The sequence below is a fragment of the Delphinus delphis genome, chromosome 9 (genome assembly GCF_949987515.2).
Source record: "Delphinus delphis chromosome 9, mDelDel1.2, whole genome shotgun sequence".
Lineage (NCBI taxonomy): Eukaryota > Metazoa > Chordata > Mammalia > Artiodactyla > Delphinidae > Delphinus > Delphinus delphis.
In genome coordinates, this window is record NC_082691.1 from 33,674,238 (window position 1) to 33,697,260 (window position 23,023).

At 39.8% G+C, this 23,023-nt stretch overlaps 1 protein-coding gene across 1 annotated transcript in view; it reads right to left on the reverse strand.

Moving 5' to 3' along the window:
* DNAH11 (dynein axonemal heavy chain 11) overlaps positions 1-23,023 on the reverse strand; it is a 313,588-nt gene that overhangs the window by 96,704 nt on the left and 193,861 nt on the right. Inside the window, 4 exon segments of the mRNA XM_060020402.1 lie at positions 1,439-1,552; positions 6,605-6,751; positions 9,865-10,098; positions 18,883-19,044. Coding sequence (XP_059876385.1) covers positions 1,439-1,552; positions 6,605-6,751; positions 9,865-10,098; positions 18,883-19,044 — 657 coding nt within the window.

The window sequence follows — 23,023 nt, forward strand, 5'->3', positions numbered from 1 at the left end:
TGTAGGTTCATGATACATGTTTTTTTAAAAAGGATTTCCTGTGAAATTTCCTGAGCTGTATTATACACTCTTGCTTATAAAGCCTTATCAAATGTTGAACCTGATTCTCCTCCATTACCATAAACTGGCTATTTATTTGGGAAATGACTGCAAAGAACAGAAAGGGTGTGAAAATAGGAGCAAAAGCAAAAACGTAAAATATGCTAATGCTAACTGAGAGCTGGGTAACCAAGATTCTTTCATCATTTATAAATATACTGAGCTTTACATTTAAGTAATATTAATTTATTTTGACTGAGTATATAATAATGTCTTCAGAGGAAAAGTTGCCAGTGCAAAGCACAAAGAAGAAAATAAACATTCTAGTGCTAAGAGGAAAACACAGAATTCCATTACTCAGAAATAATCAGTTATTATTACTCTTTTTTCCCAATTTTTTCCTATGCACAAACATATTCTTATAAAAAAACGTTACACTAAATCGTATTTTATAATCTGCTTTATTCACTTAACACATCATGAACATTTTGTTGCTAGCTAGGATTCAACAATATAATTTTAATGGCAGCAGGATATTTGAATGCAGAATAATCAATCTTCCATCATGGTATACATATGTTCTTTTAAATTGTTCAGCTTTACGGTAATACTATAAGAAACATCCATGAAGATAATCATTCGCTGTTCACAGTCAAAATTACCTCCTTCAAAAGAATACTTAGAGAAATGAATTGAATATTTCTTTGAAGAGCAGGGAATGTCTGGATCCTTCCCTCTTTGAAGCTGAATTTAAGATCCTCAGGCCTAGCAATGCCCTAGGATTCACCCCAGAGGCCTAGTAGAACCCAGGGGCAAGACCAGCTGTAGGCTCTTAGAATGACATTGCCCATAATTCCATCTCTCCTTCTGACCATCACAGATTATTTTCTCTTATGGGAATTCGAATACCTAGTGAGGTTTTGCTAATAACGTGAAGCCAGGAAAAACGGTGTGGGTCAAACCTAGGTGTCTTTGATTCCAGCCTGTTGCTCTTTTCCTGAGGGTCTCTCATTAACACTATTTTTTTATATCCAGAGGAAGTAAAGAATCCCTCACTTGGTTCTTAAAGCAACACATAATATGAATCACTGGACTTGGGCCGAATCCAATTGCTAACAATAGAACTGCCTTTCATAAGAGTATAAACTGCATGGCACTGGAAGTATTCAAAAGGAGACCGCTTGTTGGGGTGAAGAAGGACAAACTCCCGGATGGGAAAGGAAGGTCAACTACAATGATGACCTCAAATATTTGTTTCAACTGTAACGTTTAATGGGACTTTCTTTCCTTTTTCAAAACTCTTTGGTTGCATGAATTTCACCCTTAGTTCAGTTATTCAAACTCTAATAACCTCCAAATATTATTTTGAGGAAACCCTGAGCCAAGGAATCATCCTTACCCTGTTGAGTGTATTGAGAGCAGCTGTCGCGGCCACCAGAGCAGGCTCAGCCTTAAGTAAGTCGGCCTCACACTCCTTCTGTTTCTGGGACACTTCAGTCTGAATAGCTGTCACCTAATCAAAGAGGAAAAACACAGAAACCCACATACACAAATTATCATCTCAGATATCTCTACTGAAAAATGCAGGCTGCCTCCGAGGCACTGTTCAATAATTCATCTGTATTTGAACAGGGGAGGAATTTGTTGTAGAGACTAACTTCCCTTCAGGTACAGGGTATACACAAAGCTTTGCACACACACAAAACACACAACACAAATGGAATCAAATATCAAAATGCTCCAAGACAGGCTCTACCTTAGTTACAAGGTGCCACTAATAATAAATGCAAGATTAAGCAATTCCTCTGTTCTTCAGTTTTCTTTTTCAGCAAGTCCTGAACAAGTGAAAATCCAAGCTGGCTCAGTAACCTAGACCACAAAATATTTTTGCTAAAATTCTCTCATTTTTCCTTACATTTAGCTTGCCTACATTATCTGATTACTCACACTTACATTACCTAAAGGTCACGTTAATTAATTTTTAAGAATAAATGTGAAGCTTTTTTGTTCAACTGGCTAGAAGATATTGTTCTATCCCATGCATGCTTAATCACAGAAAAAATTTTTATGAAGATTAATTCTTGGTTTCTCTAAGGACCTGGTAAGAAACTACAGCTGCAACAACCCAGGTCTATCTTTGGCAATGGGACCGTGATGTTTGCTGTCCACTCTACTGTTGAGGGTCCAGGGACACTATTCACATGCCAAAGAGGGTCTTGCATTAGCCCCCTGGCATGAACACATATAATATGGATATAGGGAAGCCATGTTGGTAAACTCAAACCAAGCCAAAATGAGAACCTTTGGGGTTTCTATCCTCCTCCCTTTAGAACACTGATAGAACCCAGGAATGTCCAGGAAGAATAAAATCTTTGTCCTCAGCAGAAATGTGACTTTCAAAGCTGTGGCGCTGGGCACCAGGATCCAGTCAGCATATGGGATGGCTGCTGACGTGATGGGGATTGTGAATGATCAAGTGTGAACAAAAGTGCATTCGTTCAGATGTGTTTGGATTGAACAGGTTTAAAACTGTACCCATAAACGTAAACACTGCTCACAACAAATTTTGTTGTCTACCACAGCTTTATTAGCAGAAATTACCCTTCTCCTGATTAACCGTTATTCTGCTATGTACTGCACCTTTTATGAACATAATTGGTCCATGGTAGATATGTGACCTCCGGCCAATACTTACGGGCTACGGTTAACACCTGTAAGGAAACTCTGCGTGCTTACAGAGAACTGCTCTAAAACCACAATCCTCAAAGCTGCCAGGAATGGACCATGAAAACTCTAAGGATACTATTATACATTTTCAATGCGCTGGAGAATACTGCTACGGATGAAACAGAGACTGTATTTGAGTGAGTTATTACATCAGGCTTATTTATTTTCCTTAAGGATATACTAAATCTACACATGTTGTTTGTGCCCATTTGTAATAACATCATTTTAAACTGGACTCAGGATCATGGTTTTTTAATACCTAGAGAGTATTTCTTCTAAATGCTGTTTCTATGAGACTGGGGTCATAGAGTCTTCTCCCTCTAACTCCTTTACTGTTAATGGAGTATTATTCCTTTGGGTAATTTTGATAAACAGAGCAATTTAGAACATTTAATAACTAAAATCCCACAAATGCAAATGAAAAAAATAGGGGCTTCCCTGGTGGTGCAGTGGTTGAGAGTCCGCCTGCCGATGCAGGGGACACGGGTTCGTGCCCCAGTCCCCGAAGATCCCACATGCGCGGAGCGGCTGGGCCTGTGAGCCATGGCCGCTGAGCCTGCGCATCCGGAGCCTGTGCTCCGCGACGAGAGAGGCCACAGCAGTGAGCGGCCCGCGTACCAGGAAAAAAAAAAAAAAAAACTCTAGGTTGGTCAACTTATTTCTTATTCCCAATCCCTCTCACCCTAAGTGCAACTACACTAGAGTTGTGAAAATGCTTTGTATCTCAGGGACTCGGGAAGCCTCACTGTGCAATTTCCTCTGCCCTCTCCCACCCCAAACAAGGTTCCTGTGGACTGGTTAGTGAGGCCCAACCTGGAGAAGGTGGAAGAGCTACACAGATGGCTTAGAGTATGTGCTTTCCCTCTACCATCGTCCGTTAAAGCAGATTTGGAGACTGTCCCATTCTTGGGTACACCAGAATTTTTCTGCCCTCTGCTAGTCAAAAGCTCCTTGCAGATGGTTCATGAAATTTAGTGGCGGTCACAAGAGGATAAACTCACAATAACTGCTTGTTTTGGGCTGAACTGTGTCCATTCAAAATTCTCAGGTTGAAGCCTTAACCCCAGGACCTCTGAATGTGATCGTATTTACAGAGAGGGCCTTTAAAGAGATGATTAAATTAAAACAAGCCTGTTAGGGCGGGGCTTAATCTAATCTGACTAATGTCCTTATAAGAGGAGGAAATCTGGTTACACACAAGAGTTGGCAGGGGTGTGTGCACAGAGGGAAGGGCATATGAGGATACAGAGAGAAGGTGGCTGTCTGCAAGCCCAGAGAGAGAGAGAGGCCTCTGGAGAAACCAAATCTGCCAACACCCTGACCTTGGACTTCCAGACTCCAGAGCGCTGAGAAAATAAATTTCTGTTGTTTAACCCTCCCAGTCCCTGATATTTTGTTATGGCAGCCTTAGCTAACAAGTACATGGCTCTCACCTGTCTTTAAGAAATTCCTGATGGTCCTAAAATTCAGCCCCACCCATCTTTAGAAAAGAAACATTAAAAAACTGAAGATCATTCAAAATCAGGGCGGATGTCCACCTTTTGAAGAGATTATATGAGCTCTGCAATTTGGAAGGCACTTTCACTCATGAGGATTACTATTCAACAAAGAAAGCAGTTTGAAAGGGATCAGAGGATCCTTAGAATTTGGAGCTGATAAGTGAAACAAAGATGGAAGATCTAATTTTCACAAGCTTAATGGTGCTTCTGTTACCTGAGGTCACTGCTGGCGATGCCCATGATTTGAACAGTCCTCGATGATTTTATAAACTTGAAGCAACAATTTCAACCAGCTTCTCTACATGGGTTGTCAAGATGCACAGCAAGACAGCCTCTAAACCCCAGTATCTGTTTAGCCATATCAAATGTGGCAACATACTTTTGTTATTTTTTAATTACTTCTTAAGTATTAAATCTTGAGACCCCAATTCCATAGAATCACAGAGACCATATACACCCTTTTTTAATAACCACATAGAATCTAGCACGTTGATGAACATATGACCAATGTGAGCCCACAGCACATACTTGGTCTTGATTAATTCCTTGACTCTACATAGTTTAATTACAAATAGATTCTCCTTCCATGACCACCAACTTAAAAGAGTTCTTTCTACCATAACATCACTTGACTTTCATCATAGCCTTATCGCTAACCCAAAATACCTTGTCTATCAACAGGTCACTTGTCTCCTGTCTTTCCCATTACAATGTAAGCTACGTGCAGGCACCTTGCATATCATATACATATATCCTCAAGAACCTAGAAAAGTGCCAGGCAAAAAAATAGGTGCTCAGACAATATTTGTTATTTATAACTAAATTAAGCCTCATGGATAAAATGAAAATAATTTTAAGTATTATTTTTATTTCTTGGTTCGGATTAGATATACAAAATACTATGTGTCCTTTCCATGTTTGGAGAACTTCAAGAAACAACCTGTCAGATGAGTTCTAATTTGCTAAAACATTTTTCCCCGTTTGTAAGGATAATTTTGACTTAGAAAGTCACATGCAAAAATGTGAAAAGTCCTCCAGAGTACTTGTCATGTTTTAAGATCTGTAGAGATGGGTTATGATATAGTAATTATTGGAGTATCACAAATTTGTGTAATGCCTGAAAAACATCCCCTGGGTGGAATTAGCTTATGATAATCACACCATGTGTGAGACCTAATTACTTAAGATAAAAATATACTTTTAAGGATATCTTCCATTTACCTGAAACTCAATGGAAATATTTATTACCAGAATTAGGAATCATATGCCTCTTGGTCATGCCAAACATGCCTTATCTTTAACTTCAAAAATAAGTTTAAAAAAAAATCATTAATTTAGCATTTTGACTTTCATTATGCTTTTAAAATCTTTAGCTGTGCAAGTTAAAGGCAAACATGCTCAATACACATTACAACAAAAGGAAAACAACTCAACTGCCTATTAATGAACAGCAACATCACTGGTAAAACACATATTTTCTCATATCGTTAATGCAGAATAATAGCATAATGGCTGCTGATTCCCAGGCTATGCGACTCATAATTTACATTTTTTAATTAACTAAGCCCTGATTATAATCTTTGTCTAAAATAAGATAACTGACCTTGCACATATACAGTCGTTCAATTTTTAAACAAATATTTAGTAATCATTCTGTTTGCTATAGTCCTTTTGGGAAGTGAGATACACAAAAATAAAATACCTTCTACTTGGAGCTGAAGTTTTGGTAAGAGAAGATGACAATATAACATATTTATTTCAGAATTACTGGAAACCCAAGTACAAAGAAAGCAGAAGCTATATAATCTTAAAAGTAATTGTTTCCAACAATAAAACATCATACAGAATGCCAGGGCCTCCACTGACTGAAAAAGAACAAATTTAGCTTAGGATATAATAATAAACTCACGTTGTGTTATTAAAATGCAAAATTCATCGAAAACCGTCTTGCAAAGTGACGGAATGGGCTTTGTTAACAATTGAGTTGTTCAATTTGCCTAAAAACTGAAAAGCTTCAGAAACCTCCGGAGGTGACTTCCTGACCTTTACTGTATTACAAATAGGCCTGATGTTCAAGATCCACATCCATTATATGCTTGAATGAGCTCAGTATTTATTGTTCTTTCATATCATTAAAAGAGCTAAAAGGTTGGGAAAATGCATAATGTAAAGAAAGGTCAAGTGGTAATCACGGTGTGAAATGCTGTTACATGTGTAACTGTAATAATTCTTTAGATTTTACGCTCCCTAGAGAGGAAGTTGTTCAAAGCTGTTCACCTACAAAGGTTTATTTTGTGCTAAATATAGCTCTGTACTCTAAATGGTGGAATTACCCTAACCTTTCTCTCTTCGGTATCCGCGATGGCCTTTTCCCGGCTCACTTTCTCCGTCTGAAGCCCGATCTTCGTGATCAGAGCTTCAGCATCGTGATTTCTCAGTTGTAACTCAGCTTCTTGAGAGGCAAGTCTGGCTTTCAGATCCCCTACCTAAAGGAAAAGTCATGACTTTGAAGAAACCTGTGTCAATAACAACAAACATCAGATATAGCTTATTTTTTTAAGTGAATTCAGGGGTGCCTAGCAATTTCTATCTTGGTTCTTCTTCTACCCTGATTTGACTTTAATTCCTGTGAAAAAAATGCAGCCCCTGTGTTTTAAAAAAAATGCATTTCTTTTTAAACACAGGAATCAACAGAATAATGTTTTCAAATGGTTTTGCGGAAAAAGTCATTAACTTAATGTCAGCCCCAACAAGACATTTATCTTCTCAGCTCAGGGAAGCACCACCAGCTGTCCCCACCTGAGCACATGTCACCCGAGCATGTGTCATTCATGCCCCCTGTGGGGTATAAATATTACTGTTTGTGTGTGGGGGTTTTTTTTTTAAATCACAAAAAAACAATCACAACCATTTATTTTGACTCCATTGCTAAAAACACTTCAGGAATTTCATCTTGTGGAACCACACTCCACTTCTATATCCAAGGATGCCTGTAACCTCCCCGCCAACATGGGTTATTTACACTCTACCCTAAAAGGCACAGCTGGTACTGTGACTGCTACCTGTACTACTAGAGTTTAAGCTAAGACTGATTTTTTTAGCCTCTTTATGAACTCAGGGTCACACTGCACAGTGGTTTGCTTCTCTCTTCTTTTCAGCCGTGTGAAACTAGTCACATGTTAGGCCACAATCAAAATCATCATCCAAGAGATTAGGAGGAAACTTATTTCAAGCCCTGATTTCAGTCTCTAAGGAAGCTGTTAAGTCTGAAATATCGAAAGCAACTCAAGCCCTGGATGCGAGCCTTATGGATGAAGAGAATTCACTTGGGCTCTCTATTATGACCTACGCTAAATCTGCAGAGGGGCTACCTGGCTAAAGAAGGGGTTTAGGGCTTTGCTGCAATTCATGAACAGCGCTACGGTTTGGACATATTTCAGACGGCATGGATATCCAGCTCTGCAGGACTGCTGCAAGGGCACACGCTCCAAGATGAAGACATCTTGCTCTGCACACCACCTGATCTTACACTGTCAGGCTTTCTGGTTGTCCACATAGGAGACTATGCTTCCTCTCCAAAATAAATTGATTTTAAAAACTCTTAAGGTGCTATTAGATATTCCAACCACATGCACAAACACCTAATGGCAAGAACTCATCAGTAGTCCTTCCATCAAGACCTTGTGTATCTTCTCAGACTTTCTGCCTATTGTTTATAGCTGAGGGGGAATAAGGAAACCCCAAACAGCTGTGAACATGGCAGGCACCCCCTTTCTTTCTTCCTCTCCCCAACCCCCAGCTCAACAACACACAACTGAGATGACTGTCAGGAAACCACAGACTTTCTCTTCTTCTCTGTGACTGAGATGCTGCCACCACTGAGATGAACCAGGATGCTACTCCCCGTGCTTTAGTCTCTGTCATTTGGGGAGAAAACTCTCGCAGTGTGGCAGAGGCCCCACCGGTATTGAGTTCACTTTAGCCAACACTGTCATTTCCTGGGGCAAAGTCAACAGGCTCATTTTGGGTCATCCTTCAGAGGGACATAAATGCTCTGGGATACAGATCTCTTCCACTTTTAGCTTAACAGGACTCCTAGCAAAAAGTTTTTACTAGGGAAAACGGTTTTGATTCAAGTGAGATGGAACTGGAGGGACAGGGAAAGGGAAGACAAATGAAAGAGAAACAAGGCAAAAAGAGTAAGATAAAACATTTATAAAAAGAGAGAGCAAAGAAAGACATTCTTTGAAAGTGAAGGAAAAGATGCACATATAGGAATATATTCTTTGGGGGTTTTCCAGCAACTATTCTTTGCAACACTCAGTCTTGGAAACTGTCATGGAAACCTCCTCACTCCGGTTTCTCTTTCCCAATCGTGGTCCACCTACTCACTGCTCAGCACAGATCACAGTGTTTCACCGAAGAGCCATTCCTGGTGTATGAAATGAAGGGGGAAAGAGGCAAGTGATGCTTTGGCCTTCAGACATACTTGAAGGACATGGCCAGAGAGTCCTTCAGGGTGAAAGTCACCAACATACACTCCCCCAACCAGGTTCTGTCTCATTTCCAGCCTAGGCATGGATGGGCCACCAGTACTCTTGGGGGGAAAACTGGCCCAATTTCTTGAAAAGCATATGGGTGTACAACCTGATGACAAATACTCTGAAAAGGCCCTGGGAGTTTCTGGCCTTGAGGTGACCACCAGTGAGGATTGTTTTTTTCCTCTAGCTCTAGAGCCTGGCTGGCCCATCTCCAAAGTCTTTGTCTTCTCTCATTCTAATTCCTTTTACCAGTCACAGAGAGGCAGCTTGGAACTATGGGCTTTACATAGATCTGGGCTCCAACTCAAAACTCATGGGCTCTGTGGCCTTCAACTCTTGAAGCCTCATGTGTAAAAATTTCAGTAGGAACACCTACTTCATATACTTGTTTGATTTTGAACCATAAAATCTGATAATATGTGTGCAGACCCACACATGATTAACATCCTATGCAAATTCCCTCCTGATTGACTCCAGGAGGTTAGAGGTGCCGTCCTTCAAGGTAGTGGAGGCGTTATGGTTGAGGATGAAAGCAACACTGGATATTCTCACCTAAGAGAGATAGTGGCTAAAGGGAGCAGATCAGACACCAAGGCCAGAGAAGACTGCTATACTTAGGGACCCCAATCCCAACACCCTTTATCACAGCATCGGCCAGGAAACGCTGCCTTCACTGGGGGTTGAGAATCTGAGACCAAGAGGGATCTGATTTCCATTATCCTGTGACAAAGTTCCTGATGATAAGCCCAGAGCATCAAAGCAGTGGAAGAGGAGAGGGGAACCAGCTGTGCCTGTTCTGTTCAACATCTCGACACTGCCCGGCACGGAGTCAGGCCAACAACGGAAGGGCTCTCTCCAAACCAGCTGTGATGGTGTAACTGGCTGATCCCTTTTCAGCCTTAGGAAAGCAGGAACTGTGTGTTCTCTATATCATTAAACTGTAAATTTTAGCACGATGCATCTTATACAAGTAGGTTAAACTGCTGCTTCAAAAGCAAAGGTATTTTTTAATTTTAGGAGCGTTGATTTCACTCAGTAGTAACATACCCGGGTCATACCTGAGAGGCTGTGGTTTGTAGCTTCCGGATGCCATTCACCAAGTGCTCTTTCTTCTGGGATATCTCGTTTTGTTTCTTCTTCAACAGGTTTTTAAACAGTGATATTTGTTCCAGAAAACTCTTTGGGGTGGTATAGTTGTGTCTTCTCTCATTCTGGTAATACCTGGTACTCATTTCGTTTACGCTAGTGTGAACGTGTGCCATGAAGAGGCTAATAGAATCTTTATCCAGGGGCTGAAACATACACATGGCAATTCACATGAAATTCTCTCAAATGAAAACAAAAATGCAAATTTATAAAAGGAAAAATCAGCAAAATTATGCAGTATTTATTTTCTAAAAGCCAGAACAGCTTAGTTTCTAGGAAAACTTAGTCTTTCAGAGATGTCTATGGGATTGGAGAGATGACAAGAAACCTTCCAGCTTAGTAACCTCCTCTTGCCAAGTAGGCCAAAGGATTTATATGTGCTCCACATACCAAAACCAAAAGCCAAGATGGAACACAAGCACTGCTTTTCACGACTTGATTTTTATCAAGCGTGTGCAAGAGAAAATGGAGAAACTGAGACACAGTACTCAGAAAAGTATTTTTGGTGTTGCTTTCAAGCTAAACGTCAGCCAAAGAAAACCAACAGTCACTGAAAAAAAAAAAAAGGTTAAACTGAGAAATACACAGTTTTATAAGAACCCATGTGGAAACAAACTGGAGGATAAGGTATAAAAGTCACTGCTCCTGGGAGAAAAATAGTATGATTATATGTATTCTCATTTGAAACAAACAAAAAAATTGAGCAACTCTACTTTGAAGACTTACTGGAGAACCCCCCACTAGACATTCTTTCCATTTTGTCCTCTCTGACTTCTGAAGTAGTTCCCTTTTTAATTTGTGGAGTCACATCTCCCACATTTTAATGATTATTTATTGCGTTCTGTAGGAGATGAACCAGGTTCAATTAATCAACGGGAGCCTAAAAATCAATTAATATGAATTAAATGAGCTACACCAACTCTTAGGAAAGTCACACATAATTTACCAAAGTGTTGTCAATAAAGCTTAGACAGCTTTGGGGAAATTGCACACAAGTGGCTGGTGATGCAGTTAAACGTTTCAGACCTGCGCCATTAATATCACAACCTGGGGTGCGAGGAGAGACAGGCCGATGCTTGTCAGAGAAGAACGGGCTCCAAAGCAATTTCTAAACACTTGGCTCTCCAACCTCACAGAAAACTCTTGACTGGGTTTAAAATATGTACATACCGGACTGTTCTGCATATTAAAAATCCACTGCGCTAGTAACGAAAATGTTTTTAAAGCAAAAGTTAAATACAGAATGATACAAATCCTGAATATTCTTTGTTTCTACTAGATCTGAGACGTATGTACATTATCAAATAGTGAATTCAGAATATAAATTTATAAGGAAGTTAGCAACACCATATAAATATCCCCTTAGGGATTTTATTTTTTAGAGAACTTGACTACAATATAAACATGGGCAGAAATTTACGCCTGTCCTGTGTTGTTTTAATGAGACTAAAAGCCAGCATGTATATTTCTAAAATATAAATATGTCCCCAGCCAAGTGCAACCTCCTTGCAGAAAAGAAAAACAAAACAAAACCTGGCCTCTGCCCAACCATGATCCTATGAGGAGGCTCCTCGGCTGCCCTGAAAAGCTTTCTTTAACAACAGTTTCATTTGTAAATCCCCGATGGAAGAAGTGGTTTCCGGTAGAGCTAGAAGTGGCCAGAGGCAACTTGTCTCAATGGGGCAAAATAACTATTGTTATGGGACTTAACAAAATGGCACAGCATGGGAGACTTGCAGAGCCAGGGAGCAGCTGGTTGTAATTCACACTGTTTTTCAGAAAACTCTAATCGTTCCAGAACAGACCTCTTTGATGACTGGTCTTCCCTGCATTCTCAATTTGTCACTTTCTCTTATGATAAGGTCAGTAGTGACAGCACTTCCTGACATTAACAGCTGTGGCTTTTAAAAGGGTCATTGTAGAACTACTAATTGCAGTAATTTCATTAGCATAAATTATTTATTCTGCCATTCATTTATCTCCAGTTTTCTTTTGGGGGGGTGGCAGTGTGGGGTGGGGGGGGGGGTGACCCGGGAGGAGATGGCTGCCTGTGCTGGTGCGGCTACAGTAATGGGGATGCGATGCTGTATTTTCACTTTTAGAGCTGGGAGTGGAGAACCTCATTCCTGCTACATTTGGCCCCTTAATGAAAACCGGTTGATCCCATTTGTAGTCAATTTACAGCCAATCATGGTGAAAGCAAAAATAAAAATAAGCAAAGTGCCAGTATCCAATGGTTATAAATCCAAGGTTTCCCCACTAAGATGCTTTGGAAAACACTGCTGAAGCCAATGCATAATCGAATGCAAAGAAGAAACTGTTTTTTCCTCACGTTAAGAAAAAGTGTTTAATTTCTACTCTCTGTGATGGCTCACTGTAAGCACAGAAACACAAACAAACCTCTTCTACTTGGTGTCCTGGCTCTCCAGCAGGGGCAATCGCTGCCACACCAAGTACCCTGGCCACCTGACTCTTCAAGCAAATGCCCAGTATGTCCCCGTGGTTGAAAATGACAGCAAAATTTGAATGAAAACCAACGCCTGGAGGCCAGAATGAAATCAAACACTTTAAGTGTTACATAGGGTTTTACACCCTCCCAAGACCAGCAAAGATGACTATATATCTGTACTTTTGAATTCAGTCTTTCAAGAGTATTGTATGCAAGGAAGGGAAAGGAGGCAGATTAAAAAAAAAGAAAAGAAAATCGTTTCAAGTTTTTTTTCTTTTTTAATAAATTTATTTATTTAATTTATTTATTTTTGGCTGCGTTGGGTCTTCATTGCTGCTCGTGGGCTTTCTCTACTTGCGGCGAGTGGGGGCTACTCTCCGTTGTGGTGCGCGGGCCTCTTATTGCGGTGGCTTCTCTTGTTGCAGAGCACGGCTCCAGGCACGTAGGCTTCAGTAGTTGTGGCACGTGGGCTCGGTAGTTGGGGCTCGTAGGCTCAGCAGCTGTGGTGCATGGGCCCAGCTGCTGCACGGCATGTGGGATCTTCCCAGACCAGGGCTGGTGCCCACGTCCCCTGCACTGGAAGGCGGGCTCTCAACCACTGCACCACCAGTGAAGCCCTCCCTTTCAAGTTGAACTTGGGATAATTTTGTAACGTATAATGTCATACACCTACTGTCCATCTTGGTAGTTTATCTCAGAAATTATTTCTATGCTAATTTTTCACAGCTTTACTGAAGTATAATATACAAAACTGTACATATTTAATACCTATGTTAATTTTCAATAATTCCAAATCTATTTTTATTTTTTTAATTTCATTTTTTCTTTCTTTTTTTTTTTTACAGTAGGTCCTTGTTATCTATTTTAAATATAGCAGTGTGTACATGACAATCCCAGACTCCCAATATATCCTATTTGTACTTTTTAGCTCCTTTTGGGTCTGGTCAAAGTAGAGAATCTCTTAGATACTGTGGTTGTAAGTTTGGTTTATTAAATAACAAAAATTTAATAACGCACAAAATGGCAGTATTATATTTGAGCTCCTCTCCTAAACTACTCATAGTGCTAATAGGCTCCCAGGAAAAAATTGTGGAGGCAGCCAGGAATGCGGGGTTTGAATCCTAGGACCTGGGTTAGATTTCCAGTTCTGTCAAATTGGGCAAGTTATTGCATTCCCTATACTTCCTACTGCCCACAAAATCAACAGTTAGACTTTCCTCACTCCTTTTTACTCTATTTCTTGTCTTCCTTTCCTTTTATTCCTCCTTCGGAAGAGGCAAACGTTTGTGCAACAGTCCAGAGCAGGATTTAAGAATATGAGCTCTGGCATGAAAGTGCTGAATGGGCCCCTCACCTGCTTAAGGATCTTGCGCTTATGGCTGCCAGCCTCTCACCTGTACAACAGGGAAACCAGTGGTCCCTGCTTAGAAGGTTGGTGATGAGAGGTGGGAAATAATGCAAATGCAGGGCAGGTGTTACCCTGCTCTTGGTGATGGTAATAGTACCAACAGTAGTCCCAGGAAGATTACCACCAGACAGAGCAGCCACAAGTGTTAAATGCATAGTTTTCTAAATTACATGCTGGTTTTTTGTTTTTGTTCGCTACTTTGGTGACGGCATTTTATTGTTAGTTTGTTCGTGTTTTTTTATTTTTCTCTTTAAACTTTAGAGACCAAGCCTGGGTTAAAGGCAAGTTTAAGTCCAGCATAAGCTAGCAATCTTCCAGATGAGTTTCCAATCCTCAAAAGAGGTAGCCTTCAATGGCTTACTGACAGAACATTAAAACAAAGATGCTAGTTGAGGACTAGGGGCATGGGGAGGAAAGATGGAGCCCAGCTTCCTCTCTCAGAGCAAGCAGACAAGGCAGGAGATGGATCTGGGGAGGCCAGCACTGTAGGAAAGCCACAAAGCTATAACTAGGATGTAGCGATGCCTCCATTTGATTTAGCTAAACTTTCAACTTCACAGCATGTCCAAGTTCCTGCGCAGCTATAAAAACTGGACCCTACTTTCCAGGTAGAGGGGATTCCTAAAGTTTTCATAACTGCAAAAACCCGGGAAAGCAGCATTCTACTGCTTTTTGCAATTCTATCCTAAATTTAAGTAACTTGCACAGAGCAAGAAATGTACGGCGAACAGTATGTTAGTGCGCATGTGCAAAGGAGAAAGAGGGCTGAAGAATGGGGAATATATGAACCACCACCTGGGCCTTCTCTCATCTGTTTGAATATAGGTTTAAGCCAGTATGAGATTTAGGCAGATTCAATAGAAATTTGGTTGCACTTGTTTTTGTCTTAATCTTTTAAAATGATTTCAGTATTCCTCAGAAAGAGGAATTTTTTCACAAATTCATAGAATTTCTATTGTACAAGGTTATCTTTCCACTTTTGAAATTCATACTGAATAACCCTCACTTATATTTCAAAGCAAGAACTGCGCTTAAAATCATTAACAGAAATGCTGCTGCTAACGTACCTATCACTAACAAAGTGCTGTTTACTATGCTTCATGCTTGGCCTAAGGTTTTAAAAGGAAGCTAGAGGCCAGTCGTGAAATCAGTCTTTGAAATACAGCAGTACAATAACTTTCCTCCTTGAGTGGACATTTTCCCATGATTGGTTTGGAACATGGTAGGAGAATATGCCATTCTTATGTTGCCAAACCTTCAACAAGTTCTGGATGGAAGAGGTGGCAGCATGTGAAATAAAGTCATTTTATTGATAGAGCCGATGATATTGAGCTTGTGTAACTATCTTGAAGTATCACGGCAAAAGGACAGAGAATTTTTACTTGCCAGTTGGACAACATGACTGAAAAGGATGGGCATGGGCTTCTCCATCTTGCTCAGACCTTTTTTTTCTACTCCTTCTGAAGCAAATCTCACTCCTCAGAGAACTCGTCTTTTCACTTCCATTCAATAATTTCTCTTTTCATCAAGGCCTGCTTTCAAGTAGGTCGATTATTCATTTTGCCTTGAAAAATCAAAAATATTACTTATCTTTTTTTTAAAATAGGACTTATTCAATTTTAAAAAAATTTAATTTGTTTTTGGCTGCATTGGGTCTTCGTTGCTGCGTGCAGGCTTTCTCTAGTTGCGGCGAGCAGGGGCTACTCTTCATTGTGGTGCGCGGGCCTCTCATTGCGGTGGCTTCTCTTGTTGCGGAGCATGGGATCTAGGCATGCAGGCTTCAGTAGTTGTGGCTCGCAGGCTCTAGAGCGCAGGCTCAGTAGTTGTGGCGCACAGGCTTAGTTGCTCCGCGGCATGTGGGATCTTCCCGGACCAGGGATCAAACCCGTGTCCCCTGGGTTGGCAGGCGGATTCTTAACCAGTGCGCCACCAGGGTAGCCCCATTTCTTATCTTTTAACACCTGTTTCTCCTTCCTCTTCTCCTGGATTTTCCTAACTGGGACCCATATACTTCTCAACAAGATCTCCTCCCAATTATCATTTGTAACCCAATTCCCACGGATGGCTGGAGGATATCCTCTCCCTCCTTACACTGTGTCTTTCCATCTCCATTTCCAAATCTCCTAAGAGGAGTGTATGTTGACACAAAGTCTTCAGATAAATACCTGGTGATACTTCAGTGTCAAACTATTTTGGTCATTCTGTCAGCTGTCATTTTAGTTCAATACCAGGTAACAGAAAAGTAGCACAAACATTAACTTAGACTTAGTCAGTCCACACCCCTGGGTGCTGAGTGTGTACTACATGAAAATTGTATGTCAACACACACAAAACCGCTTGCCTTTAATGAATCCTTTCTCTGGCTAAAGGCAGGGCGGGGGGGGGGGGCACCTTGTATAAGTACCTTACACTCAGCAAATGAGACCAATAATTAAGAAGTGCTAAATTATGCTGACAACTCTCAGTCTTAATAGTGGAAATTAAAACTAAGAAAGTGATCAAATTAGTGCTCATTCAAAAAATGTAAAAGCTGTTTTTGACCTCTACTGAAAAGGCCCCACGCATCTGGAGAAGAAGGTGGACACGTTGCGCTCTGAATTATAATTATTGCTCCTGAGTAACAAATTAGGAAGGTAGGAAAGTTAAATAAGCACACAGCACTGGAACAAAATTGACTAATTTGTTTCCAGGCATAATTCAGCTCCATAGAAATGGGAAAGTGCTTTTTAAATTCCTATTTGGCACCCAGCATCCTATAGGAGGCATCATGATACCGCCAAATGGAGCTGAGGACCTGCGAGGAGCCCTCTGGACTTAAAATGATGCAAGTCCTGCCTCATCCAGTAGATGTCAATGGTCACTGGCATATCAAAGCTCCTTCAGGAGGAGCTGTTTTCTAAGTGGCACCTACTCTGACAGGAGAGAGTCTGCACCAGAGCAGCAAAGGCAAGGGGCTTAAAGCACTGTGCCAGACACTAAATTAAACCACACCACCGGCTCTGATTTCCTCCCATTTGAGAAATGAACATTAAGAAACAAAGCATGCTGGTCCTTTTCTCTTCCTTACCAAGCCAGCCTAATCAAATGATCTGGATGAAACAGAATTTTGCTACCGAAAGATACATACAGGCTCTCTTCCTCTTAGTAAATCGGCATTCTGAAAGCTTCTTGTAGTTATTAGAAGACAAAATAATTCCCTTCATAATTCCAGAAATGCAGTGGACCTAGCAATAGCTGAAGAAATTTGTGTTAGTAACTGACCATCATTAGTCATATTTAATGGTTTTCCAGATTTTAAAGTAAAAAATATTTCGGGTAGACTTTATGTAATGCTAGCGTTAGTCTCCACTAAATGGGGTTCCTCTGACTCGAGGAAGACACATAATGTGGAGAACAGCATTTCAGACAGAAATCAATCACTCCTGTGACAGTCTACTACTCTGTTCATGGGAACAAATTTACATATATTTCCCTAAATGTAAGAAAAGCTTTGCAGTATCCCCCAACCAGTGGGGAAAAAGTGAATATCACTTAAAAAAATAGAACCACACATTAATATTACTCACTCTTTACCCCCCCAAATCCTGATGATGATGTTGTTTTAAAGGTCTAGGTAAGTTCATTCAATGTTAGGGGTGAGTGTAGAGACAGGCAAGAGAAAGAACTTTCTGGATATGAAGAAAACAGTGAAATAGACTTCATTTTTTTCCATTAATTTATAGAAATGTTTTAAGTGTGTGTGTGGAGAAAAGCAAGAGGAGGTATTTGAATATGATAAAACCTCTATCATATACATCTTTTAGATGTTGCATAACAGTTCTTCCCTGGCAATCCAGCAGTAAGTAATTAGATTAATAGACATTTTGGAAAATACAATAAACCATATATGATAAAGCTGTATATATTATGTATATAAAAATACATATAAATATAAATATGCAATAAAGCTAGCTGCATTACAAATTATTAATTGAAAAAGTAAATATGCCCAGATTTCTAACCCTCTGGCCACCAAAAGATATAATATTCAATGAAATGTGAAAGGACTGCTTTGGAAAAGCAGCAGTTACGGCTTTGGGAGGAAAGGAGGCTACAGCAGGTTGTCCCTGTTCACAGCAAAGTTTCAGCTGGAAAGAGCCATCACTCCTTACATATCCCTGATTTTATTTTTGGCTCTGAGAATCATTCTTCCTGCCTGACTTATTCTAGGCACCTTTCGACTTATCACTCCAAGGAATCAGAAGACAAACCTCCCTGGGAAATGTTCACAATCACCATCCATCCAAACTTTCCCATCAGAAAGGTGCGTGATGGGTGCACAACTTCATTCCCAGGAGGTCTAAATGACACCTTCACATCTATTGGTACATTCCTTTTTCACTTTGAATCTGAATGCTTGAAGTGGTTTCTTTTTTTTCGTTTCATGCAACTTTTTTAAAAGGCAATAGGAGGTGGAAATTTCAACATGAGCAAATGACAAACATAATCTATAAAACATACACCCATAAAACAAAGAAGCATATACATTAGTTGACTTAGTGATTGTAAAATATATGGGGCCTGATTTTTCACCTATCAATACCATAATGAGAAAAATCACAATGAATTGCCTTACTTTGTTAAGAACAAGCATTGCATGGCTAGGGGTGCCTACTTTTTTGTTTAGTTGTGAATGTAAAGGATTTATATTCAGTAAGTTCTGAATATCCTGGCCTTCTGGTGAGTCAGCGGATGAGTAAGAACTCACGTGCTGTTTGTGTGTCTGAGTGTGTGTGTGTTAGTGTATATGTGTGTCTGTGTGTGTGTTAGTGTGTATGTGTCTCTTGTATGTGTGTCTGTGTGTATCTGTGTCTGTGTGTGTGTATGCACCTCAACCAGATACAAAAAGATCAGCCATCCTATTCAGTAAAATGTAAACTCACAAAGATGATCTTATCATCTTAAACAAACAAGGACAGCTTTCTGCTAGGAGGTGTATTTTGGAAATGTTTTACTGAGGACTTGGGTCAGTGAGAGTGTGTGTGTTTGAGAGACAGAGAGAGAGAGAGAGATTCAGAGGCTGACACGGCATACCTCAATTCCCTTGGTTTCCTCAATGAACCTCCTGCTGACTGTGACCAGAGCCTCCTGGGGCCAAGCATGGAACCAGTCAACAGCCGTGCAGTTAACCAGGGCTGGGAACTTCCGAGCTCTACTTCTCAGCGTGTGACCAACCGGAGAGAAACACAAAATGATCTGTGGAGACACGGGGGCAGGGCAAAACCCGGAGGGTGATGAGTGAGCAAAGAATTACACCGCGACCCTGGACAATGAAAGAAAGGAGTGCAGCCAACCGTGACATTAAACTAGCCTAAAGCACCACAGAGTGGAAAGCAACATTAACCTCCTTGCAAATCAAAGTACAAACCTGCCCCACGGAACATACAGAAACAGTGCTGTGTGCTTTCCTTAAAATTGGTCCCTCTCCTTCTAAACATTTTTGATGATCATCAAGCATAGTGGGAAATTCATTCTTTTCTATCACACAAGTTACATTATGACAATTAAAAATAAAAACCAAATCTCTATGATAAAATAATACCAAGACTATCATCTGCTGTCTCCTATTCTGTAATTCACCAGTCTCCATAAAACTGTGTAAGATACTTTTAAGAAAAGTTTTATCACATTCAATGTTTACTTTGTTTCCACTTAAAATAATTCACTGGAGTTCATACTTAACATTTTTAAAGGAGTAAAAATTTCAGTTTATACATGATCCTGATGAGAAATTTGTAAGTTTTCAAAGTTTTATTTAAGTATTTAATGACTTAAGAGTTAAATTGGAAAGTTTCCATACTCTTTAGTGACACAGGGCTGCTTTCTGTCAGGAGTGCCTGAGTTCAGCTGTGACATGTGTCACAGAAGCTCAGTGAGGGAAGCAGGTTATCAGGACTTCAGTGGGTCTGAATATCCTTTCTGGGCTCGTCAGATGTGGTGCCCTGTGTAAAGTACTAGCACAAAAGAGGTGTTTAGGGAGCTCCCTTTTTGTCCTCTGTCTTCTTTCCCAAGTCACTGTGGACTTGAGGGCACTGGGGAGACTGATGCCAACTGGGGTAAGGTCTGAGGATGAGTCTTGGTTTCCTTTTTTCTAGACGCGGCTTGCACTTGATGATGTGAAACAAAGCTCTGCAGTTCTTTCAATGACGTCTCTCACACTTTGAGATAAGGCAACTAACAAAATCACTTTTCAAGGGATATATTTTTTCCACATAGCATTTTAAAATTCATGTCATAAAAATCATAAAAATATGTGAAACCATATATTCTCGTTTAACAGGTGTTTTTACCATATTAATTTTATATACTATGGCTCTTCAACAACTCAAGAGATGAATCCTAAGATCTAAAATGATTTTCAATAATGCATAAGCTGACCGATTTCTTTTTTATATTCAAGAGTCTAGTTACAAACTGAATAATTGCTGTAATATTGCATGTGCTAAGTTAACAAGCCTCAGTTACAAGGCAGAATTTTCACTTACATCTCAGTGTTTAGGTTTCTCCTAACTACCTCGTCTCCCCATACATGAGTATTTCTCCTTAATGTCCTAGAAGTTGGTTTTCTGCACCCAACTTACCTCTCATTCATGACAATTTTAGAGACTTCATTTATACATAATTGTAGCAAAGGGGAGGGAAGCATCATTTATTTGAGGTCCTAAATATTTCCATCACTTCTACACTTACTCTGTTTCTACACTTACTACCGGCATACTATCAGGTCTGAAGAATGTGTTAGAAAACAGAGTATCTGAACCATGTGTGGTGAGCCTCAGGAAAAAAATACTTTAAGTTAATTTAATGATATGCCTTAATTATTTATTGAAAGATAATATACAACACTGATTTAAAGAATTATTTTCCTTTTCTACAATTTTACAGTTGAATACATTTTTTTTTTCTATGTTATAAGGATCCTCACAATGCCATCTAAATTTCACGTGGAGGGCAGAGGGCAGATGGCAGGAGATGAGTAGTTCTCAAAGGATTGTTAGGAGCTGGTTAGAAATGCAAATTCTTGGACCTACTCCAGACCTGGGGAATCAGAAACTCTGGATGGGGCTTGGCAATCTCTGTGTTTGCAACAAGCCTTCCACGTGATTCTGACACCCACAGCTATACCCTAATAGTCTTAAAATTTCTATGGGAATACCTAAACGAAATATTTACACTTTTAACGCTTTTGCATTTGGTGAAATACTCATAGAATCTAAGTCTCTATTACATACAGAGTGAAGTAGAAAATTTAGAGAATTTTAAATAAGTTAGATAATCATTAATAACCTCAGTTCTATCAGATAAATTAGACCCTGGGAACTAAATGAGAGAAGTATGCTTGTTCATCAGTACTTCTTACGAAGGGAAAGGACAGTAGCACACTAGCCTTGAGGAGTGCAATGACTGCCCCAATTTCTAGCTTTGCTAGAAATCTAGCACAGAAATTCTCTCCATCCAGCTTCCTGGGTAGTATTCTGAGAGCCTATGCTAATATCTTGAAAGCGTTGGCTGTTCTGCTCTTTTTAAAAATAGTCTCCACAACTTTTTAGACAACCTGGAGTAAACTCAAGTCGTTGCCTCAAGGAACACTACTGTGTGTGTGTGGGAGGAAATCATCCTATAATTTTCCGGCTGCATTTCCCTAATTTCATGAGAGATTAACATAGCAAAGAATTTATAAGAAAGACAAATAAGTGATTAGAAAAAAGGGTGTGATGCTATCTATAATTTACTTTTTCAGCATCATTAAAATTGTAAGACATTTAACGTGTACAATATGATTTTATAGACACTGTGAAAGGATTTCCCCCCATTGAGTCAATGAACACATCCATCACCCCATATATTTACCTTTTTGTTGACTAATTGTTCTGGCTGGGACTTCTAGTATTATGTTGCATTGGAGTGGTGACAGTGTGCATCCTTATCTTGTTCCTGATCTTAGAGGAATAGCTTTCAGCTTTTCGCCATTGAGTATAACGTTAGCTGTGGGCTTATCATATATGGCCTTTATTATTTCAGGTATGTGACCTCTATATCCACTTTGTTGAGAGTATCTATCATAAATGGATGTGTATTTTGTCAAATGCTTTTTCTACATCTACTGAGATGATCATATCATTTTTTGTTAATGTGGCGTATCATAATGATTGACTTGTGGATGATGAACCACACTGCATCTCTGGAATGAATACCACTTGATCATGGTGTATGATATACTCTGAATGTACTGTTGAATTCAGCTTGCTAACATTCTGTTGAGGATTTTTGCATCTATGTATCAAGGATATTGTCCTGTAATTTTCTTGTTTTGTGGTGTCCTTATCTGACTATGGTATCAGGGTAATGCTGGCCTTGTAAAATGAGTGTTCCTACTTCTTCTGTTTTTTTGGAAGAGACTGAAAAGGATCGGTGTTAATTCTTCTTGAAATATTTGGTAGAAGTCACCAATGAAGCCAGCTGGTCCTGTAAAATATACCTTTGAAATACTTCAGTCTACTACAATATGCATGTGAATACTCATCTTATTTTACAACTTAGGGGCCATTATCTGGTTATTATCATTATATAACCAAGAGAGACACATGGGCTCGGGATGCTTAACCAGCATTTCACACATTCTAGTGGAAGCCTGCATTGCAAAGTTGGCTACCTGAGCTCTTAGCTAACTTCTCTCATCAACATAAATGGCTGGTTACTTAGCATCATGAATACTGGATATGATTGTTCAATGATGAAATGAGTAGTGTTCAAGATATCTTAGAAAAATAGAAATATCTGTACTTGCACCCCTATTGTTCTATGAACAAAACAGGAAAAGCTATATCTCAGAGTAGCCGAGTAATCCCCGTGACTCTTTAGACTTTGGATTTTGACTGGTCCTGTGTCCTGTGGTAAACAGCTTATGGAAAGTTTCTGTACTTTTATGTGATCCCAATGAGAAGATCAGCTTAATCCTACCATGAAAATATTTCTATATCTGCCTCAAAGGAACTTTTCAATTAGGGCTAGTCAGGTTCCTAAAAGGACAGAGTTGGGATTCCAACAAGTTTACAGAGCAGATTTTAAGACTTCAAGACTTGTTTTAAGTTATGTGCTACACATAAACTCTATGTGTACCAGAGTTCAGTCTGAGACTTCTTTCTTTGAAGCACATCTTAAATTGGAAGATTTG